This window comes from Puntigrus tetrazona, chromosome 9 (assembly GCF_018831695.1).
Source record: "Puntigrus tetrazona isolate hp1 chromosome 9, ASM1883169v1, whole genome shotgun sequence".
Taxonomy (NCBI): Eukaryota; Metazoa; Chordata; class Actinopteri; order Cypriniformes; family Cyprinidae; genus Puntigrus; species Puntigrus tetrazona.
Window position 1 is genome coordinate 15040867 of NC_056707.1, and position 22350 is coordinate 15063216.

Below are 22350 nucleotides of genomic sequence, written 5' to 3' on the forward strand. Positions count from 1 at the left end.
TGCGTGTCTCCGTTTCAAAGGGCTGATAGTGGCTCCTCCCTCTCTGTACCTTGTGACAACAACAACTCATCCACAGAGCAGAGGCACACTTTTCTGCTCATTTTCTTCCTGTCATTCTCTCTCAATCTTTCTCAGAGCCCTAATTTCAGCACGGCACCTCTCCACATCCATTCGCGCGTCGGCGGAGCGCACTCGGGGTGGATTTCTTCTTCTTTGCGCTACTTTTGCATACCGGCTCTGCTTCCCGTCTGAACTTATTTGATAGGTGCAGAACACCATGGCCGTACCGGCTGCTCTGATTCCCCCGTCGTCTCTGGTCCAGCCGTGTCCGATCTCAACTTCTTCGTCAGCATCATCAGCATCATCATCATCATGTTCCGCGACCGCAGCATCATCATCCTCGCCCTCGGCCACTTCTGCGTCTCCTTCTCAGTCAGCGACTCAGAATCTGTTCCGCACGGATCTGATCAGCACCAACACCAGCAGCATCCCACTGGGCGGCAAGCCCGTGTATTCTACCCCGTCCCCTGTTGAAAACACCCCGCAGAATAATGAGTGTCGGATGGTGGAGCTCAGGGGCGCCAAGGTGGCCTCTTTCACGGTGGAAGGACAGGAGCTCATCTGCCTGCCCCAGGCGTTTGACCTGTTTCTCAAACACTTGGTCGGGGGTCTGCACACCGTCTACACCAAACTCAAGCGGCTGGAGATCACGCCGGTGGTGTGTAACGTGGAGCAGGTCCGCATCCTGCGCGGACTGGGGGCCATCCAGCCCGGGGTCAACCGCTGCAAGCTCATCTCCAGAAAAGACTTCGAGACCCTCTACAACGACTGCACTAATGCCAGGTTAGAACACTTTTTCGGCGCTCCAAAACAATTAATCAATAGTCAAGTTAGATAAAAAAAAAAAAAAAAAAAAAAGTCGCGTAGCTGCTTTATGCGTTACGCTTATTACGAGAGTAGGCTAATATGTGGAAATAACGTACAGGCTATTTGCAAGCACTTTCAGATATTTTATTTGCACTTTAAAAATAAAAGCCCAAAACGTTTTTGCGGTCTGATGTCACGGGAGAACAACAAAAAAACTTTTTATTCTGTAGTTGAAATGTTCTTTACTTATACATCGGTCACTCTGATCTAAAGGACTCTATTTAGGGAGAAATTAGAGGGATCTTTGTTGAACGTAAGTATGTTGCAAAGAACCATTAAAGAAATCCATCTTGATCTTATACCATCAGAATAATCCTATTAAAAATATAGAAACATTTGCAACAAATTCTAGAATACTATAAAGTGACTAACTCGACTTTTTGCAATGGTAAAAAGTTGAATGTATCAAATGGCAACATTTTATTGAAATGTTGTAATGCATGTGTGAAACACAGGATGCCCCCAAAATAATTTACTAGAAGGATCGTTCAGAAATGACAGTTGTAAATGCATTTTACGAAAGTCATGCACAGGTTTAGGTATAGAGCATGAGAGCTTATTTTCTTCTCGTTTTGTTTTTTTTTTACTAACAAATTTGATGTTTTAAAGTCACTGTGCGTTTGTGCATACTGTAAGCAATAGTGAGCTCATATTGAGCATGTGAGGAAAATTTTATTTGAAATGGTTTTCTGTTATTTGAGCAGATCTAAAATAAGCATGCTTGTCAGACATATTATAATAAATGTATCAATTGTATTTATAGGCAGACATTTCTTTCTGCTCTTTTCTTCCTCTGGGGGAAAATCAAATCATAGTCAATAAGTGCTTGTATACTTAATGGCAGGAGTGATACAGTGCTTGAAGGTACAAAATCACACAGGAAACAATTACTGCTTGTAACATTGGTGAATAATTCGCCCTGAAACTTTAATGTCACCCTTTAGTGATCAAGTGAATGGGCCCAATAATTACTAGAAAAAGTAAGCTAATTTAAAAATGTCAAGGTGTTGACAGCTCATCTGAAATGAAAACATAAAACACCTTGCATGCAGCAAATCGAGCCAGAGTGTACAATTTCACACACACAGACACACACACACACACACACACACACACAGACATATGTCTATATTATATTATACTATATATATATATATATATATATATATATATATATATATATATATATATATATATATATATATATATATAAATGAGGAATTTTAATGCTGTAAAAGCTGGAAATTAAATCACAAGTTGTTTATTAGAATATTGTGACAAATTGCTCTTATTGTCACTCTTTTACATCTGACAGGGACTATTTTTCCAAAGTTATTTCTAACAATATTATTAATTTAATTAGTCATTATTAATCATTTAAATATACATACAAAATAACACGCTTGTAAAATGCTATTTTTTCTATTTTGGACATTTGACACTTTTATTCAGTGCGAGTGTGAAATAAAAATTCAGTAAAAAACACATCCCATATTTTTACAAAATTCATTTAATTATAATATGCATTTTCGACTACTTACATATATTTTTTTCTTTTTCTGTAAAACGCATATATTGGATTTCTTAACGTCAGTCATAATTACAGCTGCAGAATAACACCAAACGCACTGCACGGTGCTGTTCACTGTACGCTTGATTTAAAGCAGTGTTGTATGCTTTTGTCTTGAAAAGCTTTAGGACTAGTGCGATGTGTGTTTGTCCAGCAGCGGTGCTAATGGAGCAGTCTGCTCTGAGTCTTTCCCATGCTGTCTGTCTGCGCCGAGCTCCTCCTGGGCCTGAGATTGCATTCGGTGCAGCTCCCCTCCTCCTCGTGCGGCCCTGTCCCAGGGTCCTGAGGTGATGGAGTGTGTGGTTTGAACTCCGGGGCTGTGAAGGAGAGTGGTCAGTGATGGGGTTAAAGGATAATGCAGTGCTACACATTGCTTTAATGACGCTAAAGTGCTGGCCTATTACTGCTGCATAGAGAGGCCTGTAATTGTCTCTGAAAGCACCTGGTACTGCCGGTGTTATGCTGAAATCAATCACCTCCTCCATGTCTGCTTCCCATTTGGAGGATTACATCATTTGTATGGACAAAGGTATCTGCTCGGATGGAACACAAACACGCTGGTTCTTATTTACAGTGTGGATTTAATGTATCTACATCTGTTTCGGTTTCTCCGTACGGGAAAGGTCAGCACGCTAAGTCATAACTCTCGCGTGGACGTGACTTGGGATGAAGTTTAATTTTAGGTGTTGAATTTTAAGGGTGGCTCATTTAGTTTATCTAAACAAGCGTACATTTTAATGATTACGTTTTTTTGAAGTGAGGAAGTTTATCAAGTCAACTTGGTATGGCGCACGCGCGCTTAAGCGGTCAGGTTCGAGTCTGGCTTATTCGAATCCTATTCCCATCAGGCATAAAAACTAGAGATAATTAAAAAAAACGGCATAAGCACTATCTGTCTCACTTTTCCAGCACGCAGCTAGAGTTCCAGAGTGCTGAGGAACTGCTAATAATCCTCTTTACTACGGGATAACAGCAGCCTTACATCTTTGTCTGCTCACGTTAAAAGAATTCCCCGTGAAGCAGAGTCAGACTCGCCCCGTTCTCCCTTCCGCATGAGGACGTGTTCCTCCGGCTCCCCCCCTCGTTCTCCCGGGGACCCTCGGCCCAGATTAATGCGCACCTTCTGCCGCCGAACAGATACGGGGCTGTAATCTCTCTGCTTTCATAGGAGTTATGAGTCTGCCCTGTGAGAAGCAATACTTCAGCTACTTGTTTTCCTTTCCATTTTGTCTGTGTGGGACGGTGCGGATCTCGCCGCCTGGTGACATTTGAACTCTGAGGAAAGGTTATTGAAACACCAGGGCGGTTGGGCTGGAGGTGAGTGCTGAGGCAGCTGTTACGTCCGAGGACCAGGCACTTCATTGACAGTCGCTGTCAGGTTGCACAGATGCATATGAACGCGCTCGCATATTTAATTTTTTTTTTATATATATATAATTAAATTAAATTGAACGAAGATGTCTTGTGTGTATTTTTATTTAATTATGCTTTAAATCTATAAATCTGTTTTAACTTAAGGATTTATACTTCAGTCACAAGTGCACCACATTTGACAAAATATTTTTGTTTGTGTACAACACAGACTGGCATATTTACCGAGGAGCGTCATTATTTTGTTTAGCACTCAGGGGTGCGTCTTAACACACAGTGGCAGATTTTATCGCTCTTTTTTTTCCCCTCTCTCGCTCTCTTTGCAGTGCTCTTCTGATATATTTGTTTTCGACAAGGCACGGATGTGTTTACAGGTACTCATGGGAAATCTTTGGATCGAATTCAAATCATTCCCAGTCAGAGTGGGTGCTAAGATACCCGTCACCCAGCAACCACATCCAAGAGGGAGCTGAGGCGATAATAACTTCAAAAAACAGAGAGACAGATGCTGATTAGGATGAAAGAGTTGGAGGGGGGACGTATGGGGGGGCGGGGGGATGCATGTTAAAAGGCTTGTTAAAATCACAGATTCATTGTAGCACTTTCATACAAATCATATGTAAGGTTCCATATTCCTCACTCACGATCGGTGCTGATAGATAGAAAATGAAGCAGATAAACAATCTGGTTTTATTTTTTTTCCGTCGCCGTGAGTCACTGGAGCTCTCCTTGATAGGATTAGCCACGTGTGTTCAAATTAACTGTGCACTTGGCATCCATCGTCAATGCAGGAGGAGATGTAAAAGAGGAATTTGTTATGAACGTTACACTGCTAAAAGCAACTTGATACCTCTTTATGTTCATTTGAAACACTAGTCTAGGAAAAAATAAATGTACATTACTTGAAACGCTGTTCAAGCTATCGTACTTGCTCACAGTTTTAAATTTTAATATGCAGAACTCAATTTTTGGCATTTGACCTGCGTGTTATAGAGGTAGTAAAATGAATATGAAAAAAAAAAATCTATTGTATTATTATTTGCTAACCTTCATGTCATTCCAAACCATTTTGTTTTGTTCTTTTCCTGTAGAACACGCAAAAAAAGATATTTTGAGGAATGTGCAAAACAATGAAAGTCAGTAGGGTCCAAAACAACACAGACTTTCACTGTTACGCATTTTTCAGAAAAATCTTCTTTTGTCTTCAGCAAAAGAAAAAAGCGATACAGGTTTGGTACAACTTGACTAAATGATGACAGTATTTAATTCCATTTTTTTTTTTTAATGAACTGTCCTTTTAAATGAAAAAAAAACCACGACTGGTCAAACACGAAATGTTAATTGCGCAAATAGCGAACGTTCGTGATTCTTAGTACGGGTTGTGTTGTTGACCGTGAGTGACGGCGTGAGTCATCAATCAGTCTCAAATCCAACGAGCAAGTGTAAGCGTGTCCAATCATCTGCAGGTTTCTTTTTTTCTGACCGCCAGCTGGATGAAACGAGACAGGACAGTGACACTAGCCTCCGTAGTCGCACCTGAGACAGATTGCCGGTGGAAAAAGCAATGCATTACGAGCTCTCTGACTCCAAGCCCTGGCATGTCTTTAGCCACCATCCCTTCCACATTACAGCATATTTAGGAAGCAGTGCGCAGATCACTGACGCTCGCGCAGGGACGCTAACCACTACTGACACAAGTTAGAGAGAGCAGATGAGATTTCTTGATTGGAGAACGATTCCGGGCCTTAGCTCGGCTCTGTCTAATATGGTCACATAAAGAAATTGATTTTCCCCAGAAATTAATTAATTTTTCATATAGCCCAAAGCTGGAGTTTAAAAAGAGAGTGCACTTTCTGGTTTCCTATTTTCCTCCTTTTTTAAAGAATTATTGCCTAATCATATTAATACTTTTGCCCTAAGGATAGAAAGATGATTGTACAAATGCATTTGGAAATATGTATCGCTGAGTATTTATGATTAAATTATGCAAATAACTGAGCTCTCATCCTTCGCGGACCCAGATTGTCTAATTAGGATTGATATGCCGAGTAGATGTTCGGGAATCTGAATACAAGCATGTCCAAAGAGCAGAAAATTGAAAATGACAAGGCCGGAATCCTTAAAAAGTGTTTCTTTTTTTTTCTTTTTTTTCACCGTCTAATTCAGCGTAGCCGTATCAGGAGTTAATTTTCCCTGGCTTCATTTTCATGTTGAAGCTGACATGAGGAAAAAAAAAGAGAAGAAGAATACTTTAGGGAAGCAATCTGAAATGGGATTCCAGAAATTTCCTCTTCTTGCACCCACCCCCCCACCATCTTCAAGATCCTATCAAATGATGAATCTTCTTCCATATAAACTTTTTCATGTTATCACGGAAATATCTGCGTTGTTTGAACTTAATGGCCTCTTCTTGTCCCACTCGGCTGCGATAAAAGAGAATGATGGGAAATCTACCCTGTAAGAGTGATATTTACTCTGTTATAAAATGGAGGAAAGTCATGATGGATGTTTTATGAGCTCTGCGGTTTCGAAAGAAGACAGCAAAAGCTGGGTATTTAGGTTTGAACCGCTGTCATAAACAGCGTCGGTGAGGTTCGGGGAGCTCGGAGATGCCGTCAGCAGGTTTTGGCGGGACTGCAGTGAAGGACAGGTGACCGTTGAGGTCTCGAGGCTGTTTTCATTTAGGTCAGAACAAGCGCCACTTTACAGCGCAATGAGAGCACCATGACTCCATTAAAGAAAAACAAAGAGCTCTGGAGTGCTGGAGACTCTTTTCCTGGGACAAAATAAATAGCGTTCGCAATTCAATTCACTTCAAGCTCTCCTGCAAAAACGAATTATATTATTAAAGTACCTTTGATAAAACTGCTTTCAGAATTCCGCCATAAATTATATATTTAGTCATTTATGAATACTCCATGAAATATGCTTAACAAGGCATGTTAAGAGTTTTTCTTTGCTCCTTGAAAATACGTTTACATTTTTCAGTACTGCCAAAACAACTGAAGAGTCCTCACTCTGTTTGATGATTCAAAGGATTGAAAGAAAAGAGGAAATTATAAGGGTTTTTTTGATCCACAATCCTCTCTTAGCAGTGCGACAAAAGACTCCTAACACCTCTAAAGGTATCTCATAAAGTTCTGATTGTTATCTAATCTTTACCTGGCCCACAGCTAATGACACTTGAGAATAGAATGGAACTCTATCAGAGCTCAAAGCATGATGGGCCTTTGACAAAGCTGGAGACACCAGGCTGAAGCTGAAATCCTCACAGGCTGCACAGAAGCCTATCAAGTCAATTTAACTCAATTGAATTATAATAGAAAAGCCAAATTTCGATGCTCGTTCCAACTGAGGATCCCATATGTTGCCCATATTGATGCAGTTGTTTGTGCATTTGTATCTCGTTCTCGCAGCCTTTTGAGGAAGCATATTTCTCTTGTTTTCTTTTTTTTTTATTTAATAGCTTTTATTTCTTTTAATTCATCTATTGCATTGATGTAAATACGTCAGTGTCAAGAGTTTTATTTAGATTCCTCAAAATGTGCATGTCTATTGACACTCTCCCATTTAAATATGCATGAGACATTTTTAAAAGCTCCTGTAGACTTTTTTGAAAGCAAAGCAAACAGACCTTGCAGCCTGATCAAAGAATGCCAAATGAAGGCCAACTCGAATGAGTGTCACATAGCGCACAACATCCCAACACGCGATGCAGCCCGTTTAAAACAAATAGAAATGCTTTCTTTAATACCTGTATTACAAAGTATGCATTTCCCAAAACCCTCCACAGGCTTTACTGTATTTCATTATCAACAAACAAAGGTGTTGTTCCTTTGAAAGCAGTCCAAAGCTTCTCACGTTGCTGCTGTCTAAGTCCAGTGAGACAGCCATTCTGATAACTCTTTCTGTGATGCTCCGCTTGAGTTTCTCTTCCAGACTCAAATGTCAGCTTCTCGCTAAGATTCCTTTAAAAAAGAAAGTGTTTTTTCTATTGCAAGTGGCTGTGGTACCCGGCTATTATTACTCTCTTCTTAAAGACTGACAGTTTGCTCCAGAGAGACATGACACCGAACTCGTCTGCTGGAGGCGTACCACTGCATTTCCCGTCTGTCCAATCAGATATTTGTAAACTGACGACACCTGGCAGGAGAAGGTAAATGGTGAGCCCAGAGCTGTAGCAGACACAGATATTGTGTTCAAGCCTTTGTGCGATGAAACAATTATATATTCAGAAACGCATACACAGTCTCACGATGACTTGTAATAATTCATGTGAGATGGTGAAATCGCATGACATTGTGTGACTTGGATTGTACTAAAATTTTGTACTTTTAATTATTATTATAATTTTCACATAATAATAGGATGCTTTTGTTAGCGAGATCAGATCATTTCAAAAAGATTTTTTTTTCTCAGAGGTGGCTATTTCATAGATCTTTTGTCTGAAATTAAAGTCAAAATATGTAACTGTGAAATTTATAGTGAATTGTATAGCTCACATCGAAATCTTTGACTTTTTAATGCACAGTTTGAGATATTGTTGACATTTCTTCTAAAACTCAAGAGGAGATACTTATGAAATTAATGGGTCTTTTTCCCAGGAGAAAAATGAGAAACTATTGAGAAATGTTCTTTCCCATGATACCCTTTGTTATCTTTTGCATTACCTCTATTAATTTTAAGGCATGCTTAAGTCTTTTCCATCCCATGCTCTTACTGTGCCAGAAAGGATTACGTTACTAATGATTTTGATTGTGGATTTATTTTAAGACATGACGTCATTAACAGATGATTCAGAGAAAATGATTCCCTTGAAAGTTCTGCTTGTTGTTTTCATTTCTGAGCCATGGAAGAGAACGTTCATGGCTGTACATACATTTACATATTTACATTCATGTGCTCGGAAGAGAATATTCTACTAAAGTGCCTTAAAGAAGGATAATTTATTCTAGTTGTGGATCCGGTCTCACATTTTAAACTCTGTTGTGAGCTGTATCTCCATTCAGACAGCTTACGCTGTGCTAATACAACATTCCCAGCATAATGTGTCTGTCCACATCTATTATCCCGCTCTGGAACAGGCAGTGTGATATCCGTAAACTTCACATATGAATAGGCTCAGCTGAAAAGGAGAATGAATTAAGTCAAGCTGACATTGCATGCCAATAAGCTTTGTTTCATTCCCAGTGCAGTATTCATTTGCGGCACAGAAAGATTTATTGCATGATTGACAATTATGAGAGGATGACCTAGTTTTTTGTAATGGAACAAAAATGGTTTTCATGGGACAGCACTGCCTGTCTGTGTATTCTGTGGATGCCAACCAAGTAAGAAGTAGGTTTTCTCACCAACAGAAACCGTTTTTTTCCCCCCTCTCTCTCTCTCTCTCTCTCTCTCTCTCTCTCTCTCTCTCTTTGGTGGGGGTTTGAAAGAACAGTGAATCACTTTACTTTTGCTCAATGTATTTTGTCTAGGATAATTCAGTATTAAGTGTCAGTGTTCCCCATAGACATCACCTCCCTTTAAGCTAATACATTCAATTTGCTCCTCAAAGTTATTTTCAATGCGATTTGACATGGTTCTCCCTGCAGGCGAGCACTTAAGTAACTTTATACATGGAGGAGGTATGTATAGCCATCCAATAAGCTACTAAACTGTCTCCTGCACTACTGAACCCGCCCAACAATGCTACGGACAACTACGTCTACTTAACCAGAGCCGTTTTCGTTGGGATCTGGATAACATTTCATGATTCATGCATTTTGGATCTTACCTTTCTATTAACTGTTTTATTCAGCTCAGTAAAGCTCATTACAGCTGTGAGGAGGGCTCTGGCCCCCACGGGACCATTGGTTGAGTGGAACCACAAATGGCACAAGCAGGGTTTAGCCAGAAGTTAATATCCTGCAAAATTGTTTCTGAGTAGCTCGGTAGAATACGGATGATTAAATGACACGAGCAGATCAAAAAAACGTTTTCTCTGACTACAAAGTGTTAAGTGCCGGTGCTTTCAAGCGCTACAGATCTCCCAAGGTTGCCATTAAGTGGAATAGGACTTATTTAATGGGAAAGACTGTCCTGCCGAGGAGGGAGAAGGGAACGTGGTGCTGGGAGCACAGCGGAAGGCCTTGTGTGCTCTACAAAGAAGAGCAAAGCTTTGACATAACAACAACAACAGATAAAGACTGTCAGTTCCTTTGTCGTACGTTCATACGTGTTTATATATCCATTTTCATTATAACTCATAAACATACTGTAAAAATATATCAAATGAATCAAAAACACTTTTATGTGATAATATAAATATTTTTTTTTTATATATATATATATATATATATATGTATATATTACATTGTCACGCCAGCAGGTGGTTTTTTGAGTCATGGTATCAGTATTTGTATCAGTAAGACAAATAATTTGTTAGAAACAGATTCATTCAGAAAGCAAGTTATTGAATAATTCGCTCAACCAGTTTGTTTGTGCTCACACTGCTTCATGAATGAGAATTGTTAGTATTGTGTGACTTGAAGACACACAAAACAGCATTAATATGTGTTTAGAATTATTTTCATTAGCAAAGTGAAAAACGACTAACATCTGACAGTGTTGCATCTTAACTAAGTTACTCTGTGTTTACTGAACTGTTGCATTAAAACAATGCCACACGCTCATTTGACTTTGATCCGCATTTGGAACAAATAGCTCTCTTGATTTCTGTGATACTGTGTAAATATTTGGGCAAAAGCCACGCTACATTCTCAGTTTCGACAATGCATGCTTTCCTGAAGCCTAAAAAAAAGAGGAAAACACAGTTTGCCTTAGTCATTATTTATGGTACAGTAGTTTGGCTCTTTTAGCAGGCATGTATTTCTGTGTAACGACTTGACCTTTTATCGCAGTCAAGCGTTATTCGATTCTTTCCTCTTTTTGTCTTCACTGCAGCAAATTCCTAAAGCTTCACCTTATGGTGAACAAATGCGAACAGACTTAGTTTCCCAGTCTCTCCAGCCCTCCTCCCAAAGATAAAATGGTATGTTACCAATTCCGAGAAGGCAGATTAAGGGTTGTAAAATGGAGTACGAGGATTTTGCAGTTATCAAATGTCCTCTCACTCTTGACCTTTCAAATGTCAGAAAAGGAATGTGAGACAAAAGCAGGCCCACAGATCTGACGGATCAAAAGCGTCTTTACTCTCCTGGCAGTGACAGAGATGTTTAATTGAAGGATATTGGGCCAGGCAGCTAAAACAGTACATCATATTTATGTCTTCTGTGCTGTTTTTATACTTTAAGTATTGTAGTGGAGTGCTGGAAACAGCTCGTAGTTGTTGGGGCATTATGTAATTTTCCCTTGATAAAGGAAGCTCTTCTGCAGCTGTGTCTCTTGCTAGTCTCACAGTCACATTCCAAATAGTCTAATATTATTCCAAGAGTCACACAGCTTTGAGTGGGGCCCTCAAATGCGTACTTTAAAAGACTAGCACACATGCTCACGGCTATGATATGTATATTCGTTTTGCCATGGAAGGAGATTTGAGACAGGATAATTAAAGGTGCGCTTCTCAAAGGGTCAGGGTCAAGCCAATAGGAATGTCAGAGACTTGCGAGGCTATGACAGCTCTTTTCAACAGGCCACGGCGGACTGGTGCAGGCAGAGATAGCGCAGCGCCCCAGAAAGGGCAGCACGCTGACAGCTCTCCAGCCACGCCGTCCCAGCAGGAAGGCATCAGTTTGAGAAACAGATAGCGAACGAGGCCGTCGGTGGCACGGACCGAGCCGGGACAGATTAGGTGCGGCCCGTGGGTCAGCTCATTCCCACCGTTTTGCTTCACGCCCTCCTGGACCCTGGAGTTTTATTAATAAAAGACAGGGCCAAAGTGCTCATTGAAAATTTCAAACTCACCTCTTTCATTACAGCAGGCGTATGTTGCTAGCACACCACACACCATTAGTATGCTAGCTGTGGCCACTAACTGACATGTAATGTGCCCTACAGTTGTCTTGTTGGTAGTTTCTTTTTTCCTATTTTTAACCTATGTAACTTAAAGGTGAAACATGCCATTTTTATGTTAAAGCTTAAGAAAATTTGTGACACTTTGGTTGGCTGATATTGAACGTGGAGATCCGAGATCCAGAGACCAACTTTGGATCCAAGTTTTAAATTAGCATGGCTGCATCAACAAAAGCGCTTCTGTATCACATTTGTTAACACCAGGGGTAGGTTTAGAGTTGGGATTGGTGTAGGGGATATTTCCAACACAATCATTAACCCTTAGTGACACTCCCCGATTTTTTTAATTCTGAATGGCCAAGATACATAACTCAAGCAGTGCAATAAAAACATGTGCCTGTACCAATGTATTAAAAACGTGCCAAGGTTTATTTATATGCTAAATTAAATTAATGCAACATGGCACATAAAAAGTATTGCAAACCTAATGTGACATTGCATACAGTTAGAAAAACTTGTGCATATAAAGCTGTAAATGTGACAACAAAAGTATCAGTTTTAAAATCGTGCAGGATGTTAAAATTGTTTTGAAGTCGTAACATAATATTGTGCAAGCAATTGTGTTAAAATAAGTCTTTATAAATCAAAACTCTGTACCCATAAATCATATCATGAAAATGAATAAAAGATGTTGGAGTGTTATTGCCTGTAGTGTTCATTTTAACTGGAAACTGCAGGGATTCGTAAATATTGGTAAGCGTTTTCGGTTTTGCAGAAATATGCAAAAATGTGTTGTAAATGTATAGAATGTATAAATTGGTTGACCATTTCATTTATAGGCTGACTCCCCAAAAAACGGTAAATTTAGTGGCATTTTCCCAAAACTTTTTGGTTTTTTACATCCTGACAAGAAACCATTGCGCATTTTTGGGTGGGACTATCAGTGCTATTTTGAAAAACTATTTGAAAACTATTTGTTATTTTTTGTTACAATTCTATTTGATGCTAGTTCTTCAAAAATGACATCCTTAACTTTTAACTGGTTCTCTACTAAAGTGACAAATTTGTCTCATACTGTAAATAATCTGTATTTCAACACATTAAGTGAGGATATCTGTTCACGCAGAGATAAAACACACTCCCATAACTCTCTCCTTACCTTAAGCGATGACTGGTGTCGTACCTGTCATGTGTTTAAAAGGAAGCAAAACATGATAGAGCAAGATCTCCGATCGAGATGTGCAGGTGTGCGACGGCCATGATTTATATGCCTTGCCTCAATAAAAAGGATGTCAACTTAAGGCTTTAATGAAAGCTCTTGAACGTATCGGCGACAGAGAGATATGTTGACAGTAAGCATGCAAATGAGGTTAAATGTGCGCAAACTGAAATGAATCACCTCCTGTCTCTGCCGTTTCTTCGGCAATAAGCTTTTTGGTAGTTACGTAGCGGCTTGTGACACATTCCGTCCTTTGTTTCCAACTGCTAACTGTATTTAATTTCACATCTTATCGGCCTAGGCTTTGTCTGTCTAGCGGCTCCTCCCGAGTCAAAGCGACCCCTTGAGATAAACTCTGTCAGACTCCGGGGTGATTTATTAAATTCTGATTTCTGTGAAGGACTTTAATGGGGGTGGGGGAATACATTGCAGGTGGCTACCAGCTTCAGGCACTGTTTGTTCTCTGATACACCCGCTAAAGGTAGAAGAAAGGGAGAAGTACAAATCTAAGTGGGATTTCCTTCCTTTGTTGTGGCAAGAGGAACCTTCCCCCTGCCGTCCCCCTTTAATTTCACCATTGCAGCAGTTGTTCTGAATAACTGCTGTTTAGAATAGAGACGGCTTGAGAAACTCGGGGCTATTTATACTATCCTGCGACCCAGAAGAGTAAATTTACATTCATGCAAATCCACTAGCGGACACCTAAAAGTGTCTCTGACCCTCTATCCAAATCTATTAGGGAAATGTACTGACCCAATCTCAGCCCTATTTGATTAAACTAGTTTGCATCTCTTTTTCGGCCCTGCGTTTGTCGGCAACGGGTGCATCATGCTAACTATTTAAAGTGGTGTGTGGAAAATGTGCTAGCCGATGTATTATTAAAGCTAATTTACAACCGAATATGATTAACCACGGCAGGCGTTTCATTTCAAGGTTGTGCTCATATGGCCTCGTCTTTTTCTCTAGCCGTTAATGGCAGGAGAACATGGCCCATAAAAGTGATATGTTACTTATTCTAGTGGTATCTGTGAATAGCGCAGTGATTAGCGTCTGATGTCGTACTTTTGCTCTTAGCTTTTGCATGTGAAGAAGCTGTGCCATTGTGCATCCCAAGCAAACATTTTTTTTGCTGCTGAGTTTATTACTAAACGAGGTGAAAACTGTCTTTTGCCAGATTCCTCTACTCATTTAAAGAAAAGAAATTTGAAAAAGAATTCGGATTCATAAAACATTCTTGAGAATCTAATTCTTCTTACAATAACTGCTGTTTTTTTTAACACAAGAATACAGCCCAAAGCCTTTTGTAAACCCCCAAATTTTTTTCTTGACAATATTTATTTAGGCAAAAGTTAAGGAGGATCTGAGTTCTTTAAAATAATGTTCCTGGAAATCACCGTAAATAACTTTCAAAAATGTAGATTTTCAAATTAAACATTAAAACGTAACACTAGCTGCAAATAATGCACGTCATTATTACTAGGGATGTGCACCAAAGCTTATCATTTTCTTCTCAAGTACATTAAGATGTTCCCTAAAAAACTTGAAAACGTAAGGATTTTTCAAGAATTGCACTTGAGAATTCCTACAAAATTTTTATGAACAAATTTATCATAAGAAGTTTCTTGACTTCTTCATGAATCCCTAGGGCTGTGCATAATTGAATTGAATTGAAAATGACTGTTGAATCCTGAAGTATTGAGGTAGCAAACAGACTCAAGAATTTTAATTATAAAGGAATGAAATAATCTCTATAACTATATTTATTTTTAAATGTTAACGTTATGTTTTCAATTCTACTTACAAAAAATGTATGTAACAATTTATAATAACTACACATTTGAATTGATTGATTAGGTAATCATCGGTATAGTCTTATAATTCTTTATAAAGCATTGTCACGTTAATAGTCATTAGTTTTTAGATTCAGCTATAAATGCCTTTTTCTTGATTTATAAGCATATCTATTACAAATGAGATTTAAAGGCTTAGTTATCTAACAGAACAACACAACAGGGTTACAGAACTCCAAAAAAAAAATTTATATGCAATTGCAGAGGTTTTTTTTAGACACTGTTATATAGACACTATTATCATTTGTCTAAAAATAAAGATTTACAAATGTACATTTAAATAGTTTATTAATCATTTGCTTACACTTTCTAAATGATCTTATGTACTCTTAAATAACTGGTTTGTAAATAACATAATTTATAAATTATGAATCTATCGTTAATTTAACATTAATATATATATATATATATATATATATATATATATATATATATATATATATATTCAGTATCATATCATATTTAATAAAGTAGTTTTATTGGGCAAACACACACATATAAAAATAATAATAAAATATATAATATAAATTTTAATTTCTCACAATTCAACTTTTCAACATATTCAAATTCACACCCATTATTTGAAAGGGATTTAGTTCTTCACTTCTACATTTTGCCCATCTTTGGTATGAACCGTAAGACTGTTGCGCGCATACTTGATCAGAAGCACTCAGTTAGCTTGTCAAGGATCACCTGCCTAGCCACACTCAACTCAAAAAACCAGCACGTCTCCTTTACAGCTGGATCCCTACGGCCGTCTGCTGTGATCCCCACATCTCACATTTTCTGTTGTTCTCCACTCATCAGCATCTTTTGTCTTTTGCCGCTGATTTGTCTTTTGATCTGCTCAAATGATTTATCTGCATGGAATCGGTTTTCGCGCAACACTCACCCACCCACCACCACCCCCTTTCCTTCATCCCCAGGAAATTTGGAATGGGCCTCCAATAACCTTGGCAGAACCAAACAAAGCAGTGTAGAAGTTGATCTGGTGTGTTTTGAAATTGCCCTCCTCCCTTCCCATCCACCATACTGTAAATACAACACATTGGTTTTTTTTGACATGAACACCTAAATCAAGCTGGTCAGATGTTTTTAACTTCCATTTCTCTCTCTCTCTTTCTCTCTCTCTCTCTCTTTCTCTCTCTCTCTCTCTCTCTCTCTCTCTCTCTCTCTCTCTCTCTCTCTCTCTCTCTTTTGAGCTCCTCTTATCGGCCCATTTCAAGCCTGTGAAATCTCTCCAAGATCGGGGAGTTCGGTGGAAGACTCTGATGTCTTGAGACGGCAACAGTTTTTCCTCTGTTTGCTTGGTTAAAAGCATTGTGGGTTGGGGGATTGGAGTTGACAACCCTGAGGGTATTAGAGCTGTTTGCCTTCTCTCTCTCTCCCGCTTTTTTTTTCCACTCGTCTGCAGCTGTTTGAGTCTCCTCCCGCCAGCTGTCAGTTAGACTCTCTCCGTAAACACCTCCACACACCACCTGCTTCCCACTGGGGAAATAGGTGTATGGTGGAAAAGTTTGAACAATACGGAAAGGCGGACAGGTGGAGAATCTGTATTCAGGCTGCGAGTCCAGGGTCTGACAAGGCGGTTAAGTGGCGTCTCTGTCCAAGGTTTGTCAGAGTTACAATAATTCTAATTAGGTGGGCCGTGTTTGAAAAAGCGTTCTCGCTCGGTTTCCGAATAAAATCCACCTTGATGAATTTGAAAGTTATGAAAGACCTGGACACATAAATCAAAGACAGGAAACTGTTGAAGCTGCATCCACATTGCGGAATAAACGCAATTTGCCGTCTGTTAGAACTGTTCGAAAATGTAGTTCCCTTCTTCTGCAATTACAGCATAAAGCCTCGATTTGACAGATGCGTAGGTGTGCGCCGGTGTTAAGTTACTGTCGGAATGAGCAGTAAACCAGACAGGTATCTTTTCATCTGTCAATATAAGCATTTATTACTGAACAGCGCAGAGCCCAAAGAGAACTTTATTTAACTTTCTGCCGTCCTTCCAAGACTAAATTCATCAATCCTGACATTATCTGAACGCAAATTGTGAGCGCTAATTAAAGAAAAGGCCTACAGAAATTCTGATAACCTGAATGTTTTTTCTGGCTTCTTGGCCAACGGGTTCCTTTCACACAGGAAGTTATGAAAGTATTACACGCAGATCATTTGCACAATGAAATCCCAGGCCTCTCTCCGTGTTTGTGTTTGAATTAGCGTAGCAAGTTGAAAAATGACCACCTCTAGGCTAGTTTTTCTTCAGTCTGTCAGCTGCAAGTATGTAGCATTTAAGTACCAAGGCCCTTTTTGGGAGTTATTTTGTTGTTGTTGTTGTTGTTGATTTAGGACTTGTGTTCATGTTAAACAGGCAGGGATTGCAACATTCCAACCAAGTCGTCTTACCCTAGACTTACCCAATGCTTTAACCTCAAACCGATCATACAGTTTTGGTCTTAGTTGAGTTATTTCCTCACCTCATCATTTCACAATTGCCGTTAGAGTGCTCTGCAAGTCAATCAGTGAGGCAATGGAACAAGTTTCGCCAACTGAGATTAAGGAGCGTTTTGATCTTGATAACAGACTTTCAAATTGTGACATGGAATGGAAAACAAAGCGTGCGGGTTTAAAGTTGGAAAACAGGGAAGAGAGCGATGGAGGGTAATGATGTTTTCCGAGCTCCTGTTTAACGCTCGGGAGCCCCAGGCAACTGTAAGGCATCAAGGCCACCTGGGTGCGACTTTATTAAAGGATGAAATGAGAGGTCGCACGTTCCAGACCCTCGCATGACTTCCTGCTGCTGGAGCTCTATGCTGCTCCGCTCTCCTCTAGCCTGGCTTTTTTGATGGGCTAGCCATGAAAGTGTTTTTCATTAGTCCCTCCGAGGGACCCTGGAATGCTCTTTTGCCAGCAAATCCTAATTTCATTGTTGATAGGTCTGTTAGAAGCATGCCGTGTCTATCACAGGCTTTTAATTAATGCTGCATGATGTGTTTGCAGGGAATTCATAGATAGTAATTTGTCATTGTTTAAATTGATTTGATTTAATTTTATTTCATTATTGGGCCTTCTAATTCCTCCTCTTAATTATGTGTTGTAAAAAGTTTACATTTACATTAGTTTTGGCCACATAGGCATTACTGCTTTAGTGGCAAACGGTACCCATTGTGCCATTTTTTTGAGTATGCTCTTCATGCCAGAGTCTTTTCTTATAATACTCAACGGCTGCAACCCTATTTTTGTGTGTGTGTTTTTTTATTTTATTTTAATTGCTATTTAGTAAGCTTTGTCACTCACTACTCAATGAATACTAACCAACCAACTTTTCGGGTGAAGTGTTTTAAATATAACTTCCAAAAAGATTCAAATAAATGAATAGCTGCACGATGCTCCCTTAAATAGCTACTTTTTGTCTTTGTGCACATGGTTGGTTTGCATCAATTTAGCAGGCGTATAACTTTGTGGTTCAGAGTTTTACTTTGTCATAAATCCTAAATAAGATTTTTGGCTAGTAGGTTTTGCATTGTGGGCCTATAATCTGATGGCAGCAATCTGGTAACAACTTTATAGCAGTTTTTCATGGCTGTAGGCTGTAAATGGAGTAACTGTTTGCATTGGCAGAGTGTTACCTGTTTTATAGCAGGATCGCGTCATGTCGAGCTCCTTATCGTTGGCAGGCACGATAGTGTTCTTGCAAACAGGCACCTGTTTTAGCCACTTGAACATGTATTTTCCTTTAAAAGGACGGCTTTAATTTAAGAGAAAAATGATAGCTCGTGAAAGTGCAATCTGTTGACATATTTCACTGTAGCATTATCGGTGTGCGCCGTGATTGGTCTTCTACGGCGTTATCATTTAACAGGCCGCTTTTAATGCTATCATTTAATTCTCCTCTCTTCCTCTCACCGGCTCATTTGTATGCTGCTCTCTCGGTGTCTGTTTGGGCTAGCTTTAAGAAGCACAAAGCCTTTAATTGTGAGGTTTAACATTTTGCAATTAAAATCCACCCTTATTGCTCAGAGGAACGAATGACGAGGCTTTGATGTATTTTAATCAGCGGAGATGTATTGTACTTTAAGGAGCGTAGAGATCCCTGATACATTTCTGATTTTAAATCGACATCCTCTTCTACCTTTGAAGATGATAGCATTTCAAGCTGAAAGCACTGAGCCGGGGTCCCTTGAACCTTCCCCCTAGATAATAAAGATTTTTATCTTCCCGATTCTAAAGTGGACAAATAGGATTATAGGAGACATTTATATTTCAGCTAAACCAAGAACATCACAATGATTCCCCAGAGCATGAAGAATCAAATCTCCAAAGATGTAATAATTAATGGGAAAAGTTTGCACAAAGAACTTTTTTGGGATGATGACATACTTGGCGAAGCTAGCTTTACAGCACCTTAGCTTGGCGGATAATTCGATTGCTAGTTTGCATCTGTGAGAACAGGCTTCAGAAAATGCAAGCAGGAATTTACTAATAACGGATCTCCTCCGCTTCAGTTTCCCTTTGACAGATGGACTGTGCATGCTCAAATCGAATTGGGCTTTAATTGCATTGTGGCGTTTCAAATTTATCTGCTCCAAAGATTTTGTTTACAGGTTTAGGGGCTCATGAAATGTGATGTTTTTTCCCCTAGCCCTCTAAACACGAGACAACTGTAATTCCTGGAGAATGTGCCATGCTTATTTGCCCTGTGGGGATGAAACTGTTCAATAGGGCAAATTGTTTTTTTCTCAATATGCACTTAAATGCTATACATCTGCCTGGATGGTCTTTGGAGCTGCATGTCTGCTTGGTTACACAATGTTCACATGATGGGGTTCATTTGGATAGGTGGACACGGTGTAATCAAATTCCTTTCTGCTTCCGAGCTCGCCTCTCCTCTCGCACATTTATGAATGCACTTTACACGTGTACACTAATGTCTTGCCTTATTAAGTCGAAGCCATTGAATATCAAAGGCCTCGGTGCACGGTAAACAGCTCACTTTTCTTTTATCAGCGTTATCAAAACAAGCTGATCACGGTTTCGTTTGATTATGTTTTTTCGACAAGAAGAAAACCCCACAGCTTGTTTAGTTGAAAATTGCTTAATCGTGTCGAATTCTGGAGAGAAATCATCCAGAACGCCTCATAGACAAAAATACAACAATCGGTTACATGTTTTTCTCTGTAAAAGCTTGCGTTAATATTCTTCTGGATGTTCATTAATAGCTTGAGATTTTCCACTGAGTGAGTCATGCTAATGTTTAACTATTTTGAACCGAAGCCTCCACAGAATCATATTTCCATTTTGAGAATACAAAAGTATTACCTAATTAAAAGTCCCTACAAAAGTCTTGGATGCTAAACCCTAAACCACAACGCTAGTAACTCACCGAAATGAGCTTGTGAGGAGAGAGGATGATTCTATCATGCCCTTTGCCACACTCTCATTTGCCTCCTCTTTGTGAGCCTGTAATATTTTTCATGTGCTTCTAATGAAGATTACCCCTCTCTACCATCCACTCACCTTATCGTTAGCCTGAGCTTTGCCCGCGCACTAATTGATGCACCCCTGCCAATTCAGACTCCGGCCCTGTCACTGACCCCCATTAAGATCCCGTCCTCCCCTTCTTATGGAAATCAGCTACAGCGTTGTGAATCCTCCACCTCCAATCAGCTCTGCTCAAGTGGAGAAAACAGCCTCTCGTAGCTCGTAGCAAGATCAAGCCCGACTCTTATTGCTTTGTGTTTTCTGGCTACAGTGGCGACTTATTCAAAGAACAAAATGCACAAATTGATGCGAAAAATTTTACACCAGAAAGTGCTCAATAATTGCGCTTACGATGATAACTTGACTTTCTTCGTTTTTTTCGTGCCACGCTGGTTGTTTTCATTTTATACTGACACTTAGTGGCAGCATAATGCAACAGCAGTTCGTTATCCATTCCTTTTTAGAATTTTTTTTTTTTTTTTTTGCAGTCAACCACGAGTTTTTTAAGATTTCGAAAATTTATAGATGATTTTGATTTATTTGAAAAACTTCTTACTAAAAACTTTTTAATTTTTACTTTTACATTTTTGTAAGTTGATGTTAATTAGTGACTGATTAAATAAATGCAAAAAAAGTGAATATGTCTATATGTATACAAATATGTTTTATGTTAATTATGTTTTTTTATATTATTATAATTTTTTATATATATATATATATATATATATATATATATATATATATATATACACACTTTATAAATGACTAAATTGCTAAGTACACCTTTACAGAGCTTCCTACCTGCATGAGAGGGTGAAGGAGATTTTATAGTAACTGACCTGTTAGCAATGATCGTTGTCATCAGATTTATACATGCTGGTGTATTGCACCTGTTCTAATATCTTCATGCTGTGCACACCAAAGCATGTCCACGTGATGCCTCCCTAGCTTAACTGCTCTAATATAGATGCTGTATCTCAACCTCTAGTTATTTATGGCTGAAACACAGGAACACTCCCATGTTGAGTTCCTCTTCACTAGATGTTATGTCAACACACATTCCACGCAGTTCTCTGGAAGCCTGACATTTTTAGACAACAATCCCGCTGTCCAGGTAGCTTAGTTAGATGTCAGTTAAGATGCCTAAAATAGTGATGAGTAATTTGATTCTTTTAATTGGCAGCTAATGTTACATTTCAGTGATATGCCTTGACTAGATGTCTTTATCTGTTGTTATTGTCTTGTGGATTTAAACCTGAATCAGATTTCCATTTTGGGATCATTCGCCTAATTCCATAAAAGATTTCGGATTCCAACATTATCCCTTTTTTAGCCTGCTATCTGCTAGCGAAGTCCATTTATCCCATTTTCCCCACAGCAAATTGTTTCTGCGGCCAGCTGAATACAGCCGGAAATGCTTATTTCTCATTCCAGTCCCCAGTGCAAAGTCTGTGGCCCCTGTCTGTACTTATACTGATCTAAAACTGGCTTGGAGAAAGCAATCTGCCACATGCTAGCTCTGCAACATGTTTTTTTATAGTATCAATAGACTGCCCTGCTCTCAGACATGACATCACAACAATTGGGAATCATTTTCAGCACCCAGAGATGGATATGGGTACAGCAGTCGGCTCATGGGCTGGTCAATGTGTAAACATAGCATGGTAGTGATTTTGTGAGTTATATGCACTTTAGATCTTGTAATACATTCCTTCAAGTTACAATGCAACAAAATGTCAGAGGGTCTCATTCACTAATTATTGCTGACCAGTGTACTTGGGAACTCAGAACAGGTTCATGCAAAATCTCCACAGAACATAGAAAATATGACAAATATTTACAAAAAAAAAAAAAAAAAAAAAAAAAGATATACTTTTGATGATAAGTAATGTTGCATCTGCATGTCTACTAACTCTCATTTGAAACTATCACAATAAAGTGTTAGCACATATGAAGCAAACTCTATCTAATGAGAGTTAGTTCAC

The 22350-nt window shown here is 39.1% G+C and overlaps 1 protein-coding gene across 9 annotated transcripts in view; it reads left to right on the top strand.

Annotated features, from left to right (window-relative positions):
- The first annotated feature begins 117 nt into the window (after positions 1-117).
- dachd (dachshund d) overlaps positions 118-22350 on the top strand; it is a 103136-nt gene continuing 80903 nt past the window's right edge. For 5 of the 9 annotated variants that reach the window (XM_043248908.1, XM_043248909.1, XM_043248910.1 and 2 more), the window contains exon 1: positions 122-843. In XM_043248908.1, the coding sequence (XP_043104843.1) occupies positions 278-843 (566 nt within the window). In that variant the 5' untranslated portion in view covers positions 122-277. Of the gene's footprint in view, positions 844-22350 lie in introns of all 9 variants that reach the window. The other 4 variants (XM_043248904.1, XM_043248907.1, XM_043248905.1 and 1 more) reach the window with 3 other exon arrangements.